The sequence below is a fragment of the Lycorma delicatula genome, chromosome 7, assembly GCF_047948215.1.
Source record: "Lycorma delicatula isolate Av1 chromosome 7, ASM4794821v1, whole genome shotgun sequence".
In the NCBI taxonomy this organism is placed as follows: domain Eukaryota; kingdom Metazoa; phylum Arthropoda; class Insecta; order Hemiptera; family Fulgoridae; genus Lycorma; species Lycorma delicatula.
In genome coordinates, this window is record NC_134461.1 from 147,322,388 (window position 1) to 147,340,230 (window position 17,843).

General features: G+C 27.4%; 1 protein-coding gene across 21 annotated transcripts in view; it reads right to left on the minus strand.

Moving 5' to 3' along the window:
• The window catches only part of LOC142328051 (odorant receptor 43a-like), a 66,352-nt gene that overhangs the window by 30,405 nt on the left and 18,104 nt on the right, over positions 1 to 17,843 (minus strand). For 5 of the 21 annotated variants that reach the window (XR_012757175.1, XM_075371516.1, XM_075371514.1 and 2 more), the window contains one exon: positions 3,023 to 3,122. Coding sequence is in view for 5 of the 21 variants with exons in the window: in XM_075371516.1 (XP_075227631.1) it covers positions 3,023 to 3,122 (100 nt within the window). In the remaining 16 variants the exon portion in view is untranslated. The other 16 variants (XR_012757161.1, XR_012757162.1, XR_012757164.1 and 13 more) reach the window with 13 other exon arrangements.

Sequence of the window (17,843 nt, forward strand, 5' to 3'; positions counted from 1 at the left end):
ATTATATCTGAAACGATTAGTTTCTGTCAGTAACAATGATTGCAGATTTGTGTGACCGAGTTCAAAAACAACTTCCACTAGCTTTAGGTTTTTCATAACCCATTTTAAAATATTATCAACTGTTCTTTTCTTTTCCTGATACCTTCTTTCAATTTGACCAGACATCTATTCCATAAGAAACCACAAAGAAATTATTTTTAGAGAAAACTTATAGAAGATGCTGACCATAGAAATCAACACTTGGACGGCTACTGTTATTACAGGTTAACCCTAGGCACGGGAATATAAATACTACTGAGGATCAGTAAGTTTCAGTTTTTCAGTTTAGCGTGCAATAAATGAGAAAACAGTATGAAAGGGCATTAGGAGCGATTGTATAGTAATAAATTAATGAAAATTGCATCACAAGTATCCCATTTTTGGACAATAGTTAAGCACGAGAAGTTGTTCAGCGAGTTTGTATCAAAAGGAGACAAAGTGACATTATTCATTTATGAAAATGTAAGCTAGTTTCCTTTTGTAAACATTAAAAGTAAATAATTCTTGCATACATTGAACTGTTAATTTTGTGATTGTTATTTTATTTGGTATATTTTTGTGTTAATTTTGTATTAATTTGTATTAGCTAATGTAAGGTGTACAGTAAAATTGAAATTGTATTTTCCTATTTATAATTGACATATTATGGACAATATAACTTAATTAAGAATAAATAAATTATATTTACTTGCGTAATTCATACGCTTTTTCAAGTGACACTTTTTACCTAAAAGTAGAAGACGATTTTATATAGGTTTATAATGAAACTAAAATGTAAAATTCAATAAGAAAATAATATTTATTTGACTGAATATTTTACTTTTGAATATTTAAAGAGAATTTAGGTGTGTGAATTACAAGAGTAAATATGGTATTTATAAGAATTTTACAGTGTGTTACTCCTGTCAAACCACGGACATGAGAAAATGTATATATCAACCCAAATCTAGTCTATCATTTTCAATTCATTTATTCAGCATTCCAACACTGAGTAATTCATCTAACAATTTCATTTCTCATCTTTTATAATTTGTATTTCTTTTTTTAACTATACTTTTGGTGCCCAGCACCAAAGGATTTTCAAGAATTTAATTTTATTAGCCTGTACTTTTACTTTACCTTTATTTATTGCGCATATGCTCCTTATAAATAAAATTTCTTTGAGGGTCTAATAAAAAACATAAATCATGATTAATTCTATAGTAAATAAATCAGTCAAGGGCAAGAAGCATATATAATATTAAAATTTGAAGTTCTGGGAGAACTAGTCATAGACTTGCCTCAGCAAAAGTGTAAATATTTTTTTATTTGGTTCTCTTCAGTTTTTTATGGACAAGCAATTTATTGAAAACGTATAACAATCTTTATTTAGTTTTTCTCTTTTCACTCTTCTTTCCGATCTTACATACCCCCAATAATTATTCATTCTAACTCTTCCTGCTTCCCTTCTCACCACTGAGTAGCCCACTCTACTCCTCTTCTGCTAGTAATCTGAAAACCTCAAAATATTTGTTCCTCTGTCCCTTCCTCTGTCAAGTACTGTTTGTTTCTCAATGTCCATCTCTTCAATATCCTTAATTGTTCCTCCATCCACTAGCTTTTATATTACGTTAAAGTAGAAAATAGTTTTAGTTGGCTTTCTTCCATCCATTTGGTGTAAGTGTTTGAAGTAGCCAACTCTTCTTTTTCCCACTGAATTTTCTATTTATCCATTCCTTCAATTCTACACAGTTCTATAGTCCCTATCTGTACCTGTCCCCTTTAATTCACATAGGGTCCTGGAATTGTTCTTTGCATTCTCTTCTCCTCATTCTTTATCCTTCAAATAAATCCAATGCCGTTCACAAAAAGACATTTTATTGCATACAATACTTCTGACCTCACTACTGTATCATTATGTATCATAATCATTTTTACAAGCAAAAATTAAAAAATAATTTAAGCGCATAAAATTCTATCAAATATTTTGGAAAACACCACAATAAAAACGTACTAATGTTAGTAAATTTTTAATGAGACCTTATATCACATCCATGTATTTTTTTTAAGTGTCAAAAATTCAAAGAGGTTAAAGAGAGCGCTCTTGAGCTTAAAAAACTTTGCAACTTCACAGCAAGATGAAGGTAATGACTATATTTATTAATTATGATGGCATGTCTGTGATGAGTTCAACCCGATAAGAAAAACCATTTTAAACATACCGATTAAAGTTTTCACTATTTAAAGGAATTGTGCACAATGACAGACTCAGGCAATAGGAAATTGCATCACTATGCCCAGCATACTCAGTCTGAGTTACACAGAAATACTTGACTATTACTAAAAATTCACCTAACTGTATTTATCAGATTTAATGCTCAGATTATTTTTACTTATATGAAAGATAAAAATAATTTTCAAGGTAATATTTTAGGAGTGGAGAGATGTGTGAATTAAAGAATCTACTTCAAAAGATTTAATATACTTGTAAGCTACAATTTTTTGTAATCTATAACAAATATTGTCCATTTTAGTAACTTTTTATTAAATATTGTGTGTTTCTTATCTAATATCTTATTATACTTGTTTAGGATAATTCCATTCAGTAATAATTCATTATAACCTGGAAAACATCACTTGTTAATCAAATTCTTCTGGTAACTTCCACATTCAAGTTTTTGTTCATCATTTCAATCCTTTAATAAACAAAATGGTTTCACTACACCAATTTGAATCCAACTTAATCTGATATTACCTCTTACTGTACTTATCTACAAAAAAGAACCGATGTTAACTTTTCTTTTTATTAAACTTCATTTCTTTCTTTCAATTTATCAAAAAAAGCACGCAAATTTTTGTTTATTACTGTTTTTCAAAGAATTCTTAATTCTTTTATAAATATTAAGTAAAACTATTTTGAACCTAAAAGAAAACATTACACTTTCCTTTTATCAATCTAGTACTTATATAAAAAATATATTTAACTATCATAAATTTTACTTACCTCAATAAAATAATATAAATTTACACATACTATTGAACATGCTCCTTGATTTACAATGCTAGCTATAATCTGTAAAGACTTGTTGAGCTCATTTACTCTTCTGAAAAATAAAAACCAGTATTACTTATCAAAGTAAATAATACAAATATTACTTTATTTTTACTCTTAAAATATGGAATGCATAAGATAGAGTTCTTGTCCTGACAAAGAAAACAAGATTTTTCAGAATTTTTTTTTTAATTTTTCAACATAGTGTTTTGGAATTCAGTACATTTATACCAATGACTTTCCTACTTTTCTATACAATCACTATAGTGCAACTTGTCCAAATCAATAAACTGTTATCTCTGCTTTGACCTCATCATTTGAAGCGAGTCTTCATCCAAACAGCCATTTCTTCAAGTTTGGGAAGAGGTAATTGCTGGGAAAATAGTAAGCAAAACAGTGCATATAGAAGCATTTTGAAGTGTAGATCATGGAGTACTACAACAATAACCCAAGACATGTGTGCAGGCATGTTATCTTAGAGAAAGAGTAGTCTTTTTTTGTGTCGAGAAGTGGATGTTTAGTCTGAATGTTCGACTGGTCTAACTTTGGAGCACTTCACCTGTCCCCACCCGCTGATTAGTCTCTGACATTTGAATCTATGTTTCATCTATTGTTAGAAAATGTAAAACCACTAAAAAACAGAAGTGCATTTAAATAAATCTAGACACCCTTGATAAATATTTAACTAAATGTGTTTTCTGATTGACTGCTAATGACCACAAATATTGAGCAGATTTTTTTCATACCCAAAACATTGTGTAAAATGTGTTAGACACGGTCTATAAAGATGTTTGCAATATCACAAGTTTGCGTACCTTCAGTCAATGACCATTTAATATGCCATTGTGGATTTATGTGATGATTTTGTTGGTCATGATGGTTTTTGGGTGTCAAGAGCATTTCAACATGTTGAATAGATGTTTAAAATTGCAACCTGCATTTTTACCATTGAAAACTAAGAGAAAGAAAACTTTAAAGTGGAATCTACCCTTTCTGAATGTCTATCGGGGTTATCTTTTAAAGCAAAATATTTTATAACAACTTGAACTTCAATTTTATGCTTTTTTTTTGAAAATGTCAAAATTTGTTTGTTTTGTCACAATCAAGCAACTAAATTTACACATCTGAAACTTTGTAGCACTCCATCTAAAGAATCACATTTCACAAATATCATAACCACTTGGTCATTCATGCGCCACCTCTGTGTCAGGTCGACAACTTTCTGAACAACTCTTGTATAATGTCTGATATACTTTGTGTAAACAGTATGTTAATAAAGTATGGAAACTCTCAAATAACTTTTCAATCATTAACCGTAGTATAATGAAATTTAGCAAATGCCCATACCTCTAATTACTACTATTTTTCATGTTGAATCTACCACATTACAAACCATGTTAGCTGGCCCCTCCATGTAAGACAGCATTCAAAAATTTTTAAAGGGTTGTAATACATCACTAAAAAAAACCTTTGACGTAAAAAACTTCATGATACAAGAATGGTGGCTATTTAATATTTTTCACTAAACAGACTAGATCACACCCCAAATAGTGGTCTAATAATGAAAAATAGATCGTTTGAGAAACTTGTTAATTTTAAACAAATACTTAAGCAGGCTATAGGGGCTTACTGGGGGAACATTAAATGGTTTAATTTTTTTTTTCTTAGTATTGACATAGTTCAATATATTTTTATGTCAAAAGTTTGCATAATATGCTATAACCTTATTCTTTTTATTTAAATTTTTTTGAGTTGCTCCCTAAGTTGGGACTTGGGGATATGCTGGAATCATAAAGAAAAATAAAGTGTTTTAAGGTAGAGTATTTTTTTAATTTTATATTGCTGTGTTTAATTATTGAGAAATTATATATATACACAATTATATATAATATATATATATATATATATATATATATATATATCCATAATAATTATTGTGTGTGTGTGTGTATATATATATATATATATATATAAGCACACAAATATATTACTTTATTTTATTTATTATCTGTATTTATATTACTTTACCAACGACTATAGCCATATTAAGCCATATATTCTAGCCAACTTAAGGGTGAAAGTATGATGATCATGTCAAAAATGTGTATCAGGTTTTATAACAAATCTTTATATTTTAAGGTCCAGTTAGTTCATCTAGACTAAAAAATGTATGTATGTAAGTCGCACTGCTTTTGATCTTATATCTGAGGATTTAACAGAAAAATTCTTTTCAAGTATTCCATACATAGGGCAGTGATCATATTAATTTCTTTTCAAAACTCATATCACAAAAAATCAATTTCTTTTTTCTTAAGTGGTATTACAGAAAACTTAACCAAATTTGTTACAATGCATGTAAAAATAATAAAAAATCTTTTTTTCAAAATATCAATCCCTATCTCTTAAAATTTAAATATGTGAAATATTGAAATATTTTTGTTATTTCACTCTCTCCCAACAGTTAAAATATTTTTCAAGACTTTTTTGAAGTATATACTTGATATATAGCTATCGAGAAATGTCTACAATTTGTTTAAACTAAATTCTTTGTTTAAAGAGAGAAAAGCTTTTTGAAAATGTTTACATTTTATGTTCTTAATTTAACCTTTATTGAAGAGGGTGTTGGATTTAGAAAAAACTTTACAAAAACAAATTTATTAAGCTTCACCTACATATGAATACTTTTAGAAACATTTTTCTTAAAATTTTTTCTCCACCTCAAAAAAAATATATATACTACTTTTTGTTTTTTAGCTTTACCTTTTAATTTTTATTATTAATAGCCGGAAAAGTCATGTAATACTTTGCCACCTTTTATATATATATATATATATATATATATATATATATTATACATACATAAAAAAACATTTCATAACTGATTCATAGTCAATGCCCAGCAAAAACTACTGAAGATAAATTAATGAAAATTTGTACACATGTTCTTCTTACAGTAAATACAATTAAGAAAGGAGTTTTTAAAAATTCCTGAGTTTAAAGGGTTAAAGAGAGGAACAAAGAAATATGAATATCTAAAAACCATTTCTAGATTTTTGAAATTTGACTATGAACAGGGTGAAATAAAGCAAAACAATTTTGAAAAATAATTGTAAATTTTATCGCATTTCTAACTATATTAAACAAGATATTGACTTGACTTGCAAAAACTTTTCAGACATATATCTAAAAAAACTTTTAGTGGAACCATAAGAAAATCTGAATACAAAAAAGGGCATGCAGAGAGGGTTTTCCATTGAAATCCCTCAAAGAACTGTATAAATAAATGTATCTTGTACAGTAATTTTGGTAATATTGTGATTGTAATTTATGTTTGTAATTTTTATTATATATTTCGTGAGCAAAGCCGCGCAGGGAAATCTAAAAACCAATTAGTGGGTACTGTACTGATCAAACTGTTGCTCTGAAGAAATTATAATACACTGATAGTTTTTATAAATTGAGCAGGCTTTACTTTTTATTTATCATTATTATTCTCACAAGCATGAGTTTAATGAACACAGGGAGCAATCCTGACCGCTAAACGTCCCCTGACAGACAGTAAACACAAGTAACCATACAGTGCAAGTGAAGACGCTACAGGGATCCTAGTATACATATATATATATATATACAAAATAGCATATGAGTTGCAATAATAGCACTAATGTGTGTTGCACAAAAAAAAATATCAATCAACAGTCGACATACCTTATAATATATAGGTGATGACAAATCAAGTTTTCTGTATATCTTTTCAATTCATTATTTTTACTATTATCAAAATAATTAATAGATTTAAATTTATTATCAAGTTCTTTAAATGATACTATCAGTAATTTAATTTCAGTACCGATTTTATTCATACTTATAACACCTGATGTAAAAACACAAATTCCTAATGGATGTAATGTTAGAATACATATAAACTGTATTGTCAATATAAATAAATACATTTCTATTGATATATAATTAAATGGATAAATGTATTCAGTTATAAGAGGTAAATCATTTAACGTGTTATAATTGTTTTTATATATCAATAATAAATAACGAATTATTAATTTTATAACAATTATATTTATAATACAAATTTTTAATGCAATTGAAACATTTTTTGAACATTGTTTTTCATTTAATATACACTTTTCCATGATACACTTTTTATCTTGAGATAATTTGTCTGTCACATTATTATTATTCTTAGTAAAGTTATCAAAAAAATCATGTTCCATAATAGATAACACTGTTTGCATGTTATTTGATTTTAACGCATATTCTGAAAATATACCTGAAAATGCTAAGTTAACATTTAAATCACCTAATATTAAAAACCTTACGTGAAAATTATCCCAATCTTTAATCATTTTTATTACATTATTTATTGTAAAATAAATACATATGAATAGTAACAATTTTCCTTTTATTTTTATTTTGTTAAAAAGATCAAATCCCATTAGTTTTAAATTATTTTTTATTAAATTACTATATTCTCCAGTTTGCATTGTATATTTTTTCCTGAAATTAATACACCTCTAATTATACATTTTAATATATTTATAAAATGTTAATGAATATAAAAATTAATCTAAAAGGAAAGGTTAGGAAAATTAATTTTAATGAGGGCAATATAGATCTTATGCAGCTTTTTCTATATACAAAGGGCACTATAAAAGTTTTGCAATATGAATATTTTTTTATTATTTTTCAAAATAGTATCCATAAACATGTTTTATTGATGATCTGAACACACTCATCATCCCTTAAGAGATCATCATCATTCATAAACATCCTCTCCTTTCAGTCTGATCTTCACCTGATGGAACAACATTAAGTCACATGGAGCGAGATCAGGACTGTAGAGAAGGTGCTCTAACAGTTTTACTCCAGTGCTAGTCAAATATTCAGAGCAAACTACAAATCTTTTGATTTTTTTTAATGATCTATATACACATTACAGATATAGCTGTTATAACAACATATTCTACAGCCAAGAAAATAAAAATGTTCTATACTTAATTCTGTATTTAACATTATAATTCCCGTTAGTTTATCAGCAGTGAAAAAATCTTTGAATGGTGTATTAAAAATACTGGAGTACTTTGGAGGTGAACTAAAATAATGTTAAAAATATCACATAAAATACCACAAAATATAAACATCATATAAAATCTGGTTCTTTACCATTTTACTTCCATTATCAGATGAGTTCAATGACTGTGCGTATGTAGCACGACACATGCATTATTTTATTTTTGTGTTTTTTGCTCCTTTTTACAAACTGTACCTTCCAAAACTTCATTTTTGGCTTGCTTCATTTGAATTCAAACAAAATTTTCAAGATAAAAATTCAGAAAGAAATGAATACAAATATTTATATTATTATTATAAAACCACATTATATTATTCCCTACCTAGGTGCACTACTTCTTCAAAATAGCTATTGTTATTATATTACCATCAATATTACTATTATTATTCAGTTGCTTTTACATGAAAAGAACTCAATGTAAAACATAACCAAAATCATCACCTATAGTGTGCAAATTCTACTGCGCTCAGTGAGGCTTGTGCTGTTTTCGTATAAACTTTGCCTTCCGAGATAATTAAATAGTGTTCCTTAACCATATTAGCGACAGAATTCAGCGAAAACACAAGTTATATATTGTTTTTATGCATGAATGCATAAATTCCTAAAAGACGTGATAGCGGAGGGTTGTGATCAAGTGTGGTGGGGTATGGGGTGTGGGGTGGTGGGTCCCCATTTCATGCCAAGGTTCAATTTAAATAACTATAAGTCCTATCTCAAGGGTCAATCTAAAAAAAACAGAATGCTTACCTCAAGGTTTAATTTGAAGATTTGAAGTCTTATGCTTAGGTTCAATTTGAAATATGAGAATTCAAAAATTTTATTTTTTACTTTCAAATATTAATTTCCTAAAGTTTTATATAAAAGAGTAACAAATAACATTAAATACATACATTAAAATACATATCTAATTACAATGTAAAATTATTTGTACAGTTAAAAATTATTACTAAAATTAAAATTATTTATAAAATTGTTAGTAAAGGAGGTATTGTGATTGTGAAAGATTTTGGTTTTCAGATTTCAACAGAAACACCCATTTTGACCAGCCCTGAATTCATTTTGACTAGTTTTGGCGTGATGTCTGTACGAACATATCTAGCATAACTCAAAAACAATTAGCTGGATGTTAAAATTTTGGATTTTGCTGTAACAGCTAACTGCGCACCTCCCCTTTTGATTGCAATCAGATTGGATCAAAAGTGTCCAAAAAAGCCCAAAATCCAAAAATAAATTGGATTTTGGACTTTTAACTGCAGTAATAAGCTTTTATTGAAAGCTTTTCAACAATATGAAAGTGGAACTTATTTTCATTGATTCCTGAGTTATAGCCAAATAGAATTTCAATTAATGAAATATTTGGGTCTTACAAGGGGAAGGTACATCAGTTTGAATCAGACTTCATATACATATAATTTTATTTATTTATTTATTTATTATATACTAACAGTTAATATGTTGAACTTCAGTAAATCAAACAATTATATAAATTCTGTAATAATGTAAAATGCCTTCATTTTTTTTTAATTTTTAAACAAATGAACAAATTTTATACAAAAATGCTTTTAAATTTTGTAAAAATTCTATCTAAAAAGAAAATAACTTCCATCCAGATTACTACCATTTTTCTGTAGACGCTTAGTAACTTTGTTACATAATTTATCATGCTTTCAGCTATTTTTAATATTTTATATTAAACTTTTGAATTGTAAGGGGGTGTTGGTGAACTGAATGACTGCGTTTTCAAACATTTTCCAAAAAAAAATGAATAAAAATTTCTTTGTTCAAAAATTTAAAAAAACATTTTTAATTTTTCATAATATTTTTTTCACAATAATTCCATACAGTTTAATTCCATATAGTTTGCCTATTTTAAAGTAAACCTTTATCAATTCTAGAGTAACTCCTCTTATTCCAATTTTATTAAGTTTTTCAAGTAAAAGTTTAAAAGTAAAAAGATTGACCGTAAAAAGGACTTACCCAAGATCAATAAACACAGTATCTACAGACTTCTCATCTAAATCTTTATTAACATATTGTACAATTTTTACAATTGCATCTTTATTTCCTACACTTCTACTGAAACCAAATTGCAAATTAGAAATTATACTACTGTATTTATCCAAGAACGTAAAAATTGTTATTCAATAGTTTTTCAAAAATTTGAGTGAAATTAGATACAAGGAGATTGGTCTGTAATTAGTTGCTAGTTTACAACTTCCAACTTTAAAAATGAGTTGTTAATTTAACCCTTCCCTGCATAACTTTTTTCTTTGTGATGGAAAAAATATATTAGCAGAATACATCCTAAACAATAGAGAATTTGTTTAAAAAACTTTTCCTCACCTTGCTTTACTTCCAGGGTAAAAATCGGTTTGGGTCTCACATGGGACATGTGCATCAGGTGATAATTTTTATTGGTATATCATATGTACTGGTAAAGTTGATTTTTTTATTCATTTACATAATTTATCACATATATTAACACAAATGCTTACTAATAAAATGCTGTATTACCTCTTAAAATTATTAATAGTAGTCAAAAAATTGTAAATATTTTATATAAATTAAAATTTATTTTATTTAGAGTTTTTTTTTTATTGTGAAAAAACAAGTGGACATCTCAGTTAATAAAGTTAGAAAATTTGTTTGCACCACATTCTGGCTACTTGCAACACTGATGTGCATCACAAAAAAAGGGGCCAGTGTGATGTTTGATCCAGGCTCACATCTCCTGGTCATGCTACAGTTCCTGTACCTTTTTTCTTATTTAGCTGTATCTTTTTTTCTTTCTTTTTCCTGTTTAGCCTCCAGTAACTACCATTTAGATAATTCTTCGGAGGATGAATGAGGATGATATGTATGAGTGTAAATGAAGTGTTAGTCTTGTACATTCTCAGTTCGACCATTCCTGAGATGTGTGGTTAATTGAAACCCAACCACCAAAGAACACCGGTATCCACGATCTAGTATTCAAATCCATGTAAAAATATCTGGCTTTACTAGGACTTGAACGCTATAACTCTCGACTTCCAAATCAGCTGATTTGGGAAGACGCGTTAACCACTAGACCAACCCGGTGGGTTTATTTAGCTGTATCTGTTTTTTAACTTCATTTCATGGCCGACCTCTTGATGGAGTGATTGGTAAGTACCCCAATTTCTGTGCAAAACTATTGTTAGCTTACCTAACAATAGTCCTTCTTACCTTTTTCATGTCCTTCTGAACAATTTCTTTTATACAGCAACCAGGAATTCACAAATACTGAGTCTATTATCTGATAAAACAACCTAAAATACCATTTTTTGCTTCTTAAAATTAAAATATTCCTATACCTACTAATCATGCCGTCCAATAAGTCAACTCCTTCCATGTGTTTATTGTATAACTAATTGTTTTGCATTCTTTCTTATCATACCATCTCATCTTTCCAAGCTAGTTTCAGATACCGAGGCTAAAAGTTCTGTTTCTGACATTGGCGGTATATACGCAAGAAGTGGGGTTAAATCTGACAATATGGTAATATGTGTATTGGATATCATATTATCTTCAAATTAGTCATCAGTATCTAATGGTAATGCCAAAGGTATGTTTACCATGGCAATATTGTCTTCATCAGACAGAAATTTATTGGACATTTTTAAGATTTTATAACGAAACTTGTTCAATATATATGAAATAAATAAAATTGAAAAATATAAAATTATGAATACATCTCATAATGACAGCAGAAAACGCGCTGTAAATGTAAATATAAACGCACGCAACCAGCTAGTATTGTAACCAAACATAACCTCTACTAAAAAATCACGTACGTTCTGCACGGTGGGTCTCACGAAGTAAACACTTTTCAGCAAATATCTGGCAATAAACTAAAATAATTATGAATACAAACAGTTCACACTAATTAAAAAGCATATCAAACAAATTTCATTGATATTATTTAAATTACACTTGACTATGGAATAACAACCCAAAAAAGTTCACACGGTCGGCTATTACTATGCCTTCATCATACGTAGCAGTGATGGGAAGAGTCGCGAACAAGTCGTTTCTTCGATTCTTTGTACTTTTTTTTTAACCTCCGGAACCACCGTTAGTTATTACTTCAGAGGATAAGATGAATGACAATTTTTGTAGCGTGTGAAAATGTCATGCCTGACCGGGATTCGAACGCGGGCGATTCTTTATACTTAACGAAAGAATCGAGAATCGGATGGCGTGAGGAACCGATGTTTACGATACTCAATAATGAAATAGGCGGTAGGAAACCAAATCTTTCTGTTTCAATTCGATTCGATTCATAGCGATTTTTCTTTTGCTAGCTTGTGTTAGAGGGTATCGCCCTACACCAATTTCTATCGTTTTTTTACCTTTTATTCACACATGATGCAAAACTTATTACATCATCAGCATTAATGTTTATTAATTAACATTCGGCAAAGTAATCACTGCTTGTTTATAATATATTTTCATTAACTTAATATATTATATTAAATAACAGTTTAAACTGTTATTTAAACTCAGTTATTTAACCGAGTTTAAAAACTGAAAATTATCTGTAAGCTCCAAAACACATTTTTTATGTTTAATCACCAACCACAGCGAAACGAGAGCCAATATATATATATATATATATATATATATATATATATATATATACACATGACAAAATCAATCATTTAAAATAATATAGCTTGTAACGTATCTTATTTTTCAGCGAGCCGTTCAATCCAACCACTGTTTTTTGTTGTTTTTTTTTTTTTAATAAAAGGCTTAGCTCACATCGATAGTTATGGCTTATATTTATTGTTTTTCCTAATACGCACACAATTACTTACACCCACACACAAACACAATGCATACCGATCTACTCCTACCCTATACATTGACTTCTATGTTAACGCTTTCTTAATTTTGAACACTTATACAGACATTCGCCTTTCTTTTTTTGTTTACATTTGTTATAATTTTTAGTTTATTAGTATATAAATTGAATCATATTATAGGGCCAACAAAATAACATGCTTCATAAAATCAAAATGTAGGAGGATGAAAATTATGAACGAAAAACGTTGGGCAAAAAATTTAATTGCCCTGGTAGCCCATATTTAATTACCCTGAGATTAAAGATAATGAACCAAATGCTGACCCTTCTCATATAATTATAGGGGAGAACTTAAATTGATTCATGAAGTTGGATGTGAATTTATCAGTAATTATTTGCTAAATGATTTTTACATTTTCCGAAATATCTTTTTTCAGGATTTCAAAATGTTAGAAACGTTAAGAAAACTTGTACATGTTATTTTGATGACTTTTTTTTAAAATTGCACGTAAATTCTTGATCTGTTATGTGTAGGGAGGTTATCTTAAAATAATTCAATTGAAATTAAATACAAAATAAAAAAATATCAACGAAACTTTATCATTTTTGTCAATTTTCACAAAATAATTTTTTCTGACAGTGAAAACTGGGAAACAAAAACTGTCTCTACATGTCACACAACAAACTGTCTATTTTGGTTAAAGAATTAGGTTTCTAGGTTAAATTGTATCTGAGATAGTGTTTCTCATAAATGGCAATTATTTACCCCCACCCTCAATTTTAGGGGTTGTAAGTCAAATATGAGTATGATTTTTTGTAGCATTTCCATGTATATACTAATTCATTTTCAGACCAGATCAGCAAAAAAGTCTCAAAAACTAAAACAAAAATTCAGTTGACTACCCCGATAAGAAAATTTAAATGGTAAGAAGTCTTTGCTGCTGTGTTTATTGATTTGGCTAAGGCCTTAAACTAGAAAAACTTAATAAAATTGGAATAGGAGATGTTATTCTAGAATTGATAAAGGATTATTTTTTAAAAATAGGCAATAGGTAGTAAATATAAAAAATACTGAAAGTGAGCCTATTACAATGAACATTGTAGTAGTTTATCACAGTACTGTGTTAGGACCACTTTATTATTTATATAAATGACATTTTCAGTGTTAATTCAGATGATGATTCCATAATTATTTCCTATGCAGATGACACAGCAGCATTATGCTTACCTAATAACTGGAATAAAATATAAGTTACAACATCTCTTAAACGATATAAAAATTTGATTAGATTGAAATATTCTTTCTTTAAAATGAAGATAAATACAGTTTGGAAAATTTTTTCCAGCCATCTTGATCTTTTACTTGTCGATTTTGAATTAAAGCTAAATAATGAAACTGTTGAAAGGTTTGAAAACACAAAGTATTTAGCAAGCGTTTTGAGATAGGATTGTTCAAATAACTAATTTCAATTTGTTATTTGACAATATCTAAAATGAGATTTTAAATACCAAGTTTATTACAAAGGACAAAATACAAAATTATATATTATATAGGCTAATAAAGATAATTAATAGAGATAGTTTATTTAGGGTTATGTATGGATATTTTATATTACTTTGACATACATGATAATTGCATGGAGAAGTGCAAACAAATCACTTTTAAAGATCTTATATAATATACATATCAACATAACTGAAATGAATACTACCACTAGGATTATTCTATTGAATCTTAAACAAAAATACCCACTTGAATCTTTATATCTTCATTTTAGTCATTTGTCCAACTTATATCTACAAAGTCTTTCAATTAAATGATGTAAACCTTTAGGTTTACATCATTTAATTGAAAGACTTATTTATCCGTATTTAATCCTTAAGACCAGTTAAACCTTATTTCAGTTACCTTAAGTTTCTACTGAAAAAACAAAAAGAAAACCATATTTTTATAAGTCTGTTATATATTTCAATGAATTTCTAAATCAAATAAAACTGATATTGAGACAAATTTTAAAAAAATATTAGAGAATTGTTTCAGAATAAATTAAGTACTGAAGAATAGTTTTGTTTTGTAAATTGATAGTAGATAATTATCTCATTCAACTATGTATTGAACTAGAAAATTATATTTTGATAAATTCAATTTGTGATTTGATTAATTATTATTTTAAGTCTTTGATATTTAAGATACTTGAATTGTATGTAGAGTTTTCATTGTTTTTTTCTTTCAGGTTCCATATCGATCTTATGTGAATCTCTGCAGAATAAATATTATATGTAACCATTTATGTATATATCTTATCTGTATTTCTGACCTGATTTAAATAAAATAAAATAATGATTTTACATTGAATATTTTATTTTTTTGTTATTATAACTTCTCTTAATGGTAAACATAAAATATTTTTATAAAAAGCATGAGATATATGAAAAGATTCCAGATCCTCATTGGGAATGAAAACCAGCTCCAGCTGATTTAGATTCTAGAGTTATTAAAAATTATAACAAATTGCCGCCCAAGTTGATCATAAAGACAACTGAAATTATTTTGTGTCAAAATCCGTTATATGCCCACAACGCTTCTGCAGTTACTTCTTGGATGGCGCCAATGAAAGCTATATTGAAATAAAAAAATAAATATAATCTAACTAAACTTACGCTCGCATTGCTAGCTAACCTTGACCAGCGAGTGAAGCAGGCATAGGTTAAGTTTGGTTAGATAACATTTATAATTTTTTTATTCATTTTATTTCAATATAGCATTTCAGTGGTGCCATCTATGAACTAACTAACAACAAAGCGTTGTGGGCTTATAACAGATTTTGACCTTATTTTGAAATAAGTTATTAAAATTATGTTATTAAAAAATTTGGTTTCGTTTTATCATTACAAAAGTAATATGAATTTAATTAATTTAGGTAGGGTTCAGACTATTTATATAATATAAAACAAATTGTAATTAAAATAAACGATAAAATTATTCTATTACGTTACATAAATTATATAAAACTTACTTTAGACATAAATTTTTAAATGATTATATTTCAAATGTTTTATCTGCTACAGTAAAAAATGAAATCGCAGGTGAATTAACATGTATTGAGTGTTTTAATATGTTTATTACCCTTTCTGTAACACACACAGGTGTAAACATGAATGTATGTGTTCACACGTACAGATTTGTGTACTTGATGTAATGCTACAGTAACATAAAACAATCACAGTAAAGCTTTTAAACAGTAAGTATTTCTTTCACTTTAAATTTATACTAAAAAACACAAGGAATTCTGTAAAATGTTGAAAAAGATTAAAAAAATTTGGAAATAGTATGATTTAAATAAATTTAAATAATTAATTTAATAAAATAATTAAATTAAAAAATAAATTTAAATATTAAATTAATAATTAAATTATAACAATAATAATTATTATTATTAAATTAATTTAATATTTAAAAAATAAATTTAAATTTAAATAATTAAAATACAATAGTACGATTTAAAATAGCTCACAATGATTGTACTTTATACGCTTATCTGTTGTAGTAAACTATAAAATTACAGGTGAATTAACATGTAAATAATTGTCTTAATATTTACCCCCTTTTCTGAAACCCACACACAGATGTAAGCATGAATTTGTTTACGTACCTGATGTAATGTTACAATACATAACAGTGAAAGTAATGGTTTTAAACAGTAGACATTTCCTTAACATTGGATCCGTACTAAAAAAAAAAAGAAAAGAACGTAAAATGTTGACTAAGATATAAAAAACCTGAAAATAGTATGATCTAAAATAGTTCACCAAGAAAAGACAGTTTCATTATTCACGCATGCATGACTACCTCCACTGAAACTCATAATATATTTAAAAAACACAGAAATATACACTACAATGAATATATCTGAATAGATAACATTTGTATAAAACTTTCTTTAAATTTATTTTTGTACCATTTATAAGTAGTAAAAATAAAAAAAATGACGAAACAAAAAAATGTTTTACATATATATATATATATATCAAATCGTTCAATGTGTAATGTATAACATTCATTTTAAGATATATATGCTAATATAAACATTTATTAATTTTTTGTTATCTTTTTTCTACAAGTAAAATGATTAATAAGGATTGTTTTTAAATCATTTATTTTAAAATAAAAATTTTCGTTAAAACACTACATAATTTTGTTAAAAAAGAAAATATACATACATTTTTTTTTAAAGTACAGGGAAGATTATTATCTGAAAAAAGAAATTAATTAAAATAGCTGATTTTTTTTTTAATTTTTGAATGAAATTTTTAATTTAATTTTCTTTTTTTTGGGATATTGAAAACTCAGTGGTTCAATTAACCAATACCCCCATCCAATCCAAAAGTTGAAATACAGATTTCATTTAATAATATTTAATTATAACTAATTAATTAATTTAATTAAATTATATAAGAGAGTTACTAAACGCCTACAGAAAAATGGCAGTCATCTGAAAGTACATATTTTTTTTTTTTTACTTCGTTGAACGAAGTATAATCGTGAAAAACTCCGATTTTCAGATTTCAACAGAAATATCCATTTTGATCATACCTGAATATCTGTTTTTACTAGTTTCGACGTGACGTCTGTACATATTTTCTCGCATAGCTCAAAAACGATTAGCCGTAGAATGCTGAAATTTTGGATTTAGCAGTGTTGTAACATCTAGTTGTGCACTTACCCTTTTGATTGCAATTGACTAAGCCAGAAAAGCCCAAAATCCAAAACACTTGGATTTTGGACTTTTTCTTAACTGCAGTAATAATCCCTCATTAAGAACTTTTCAAGGGTATATCATAAGTGGTATTTATTTTGA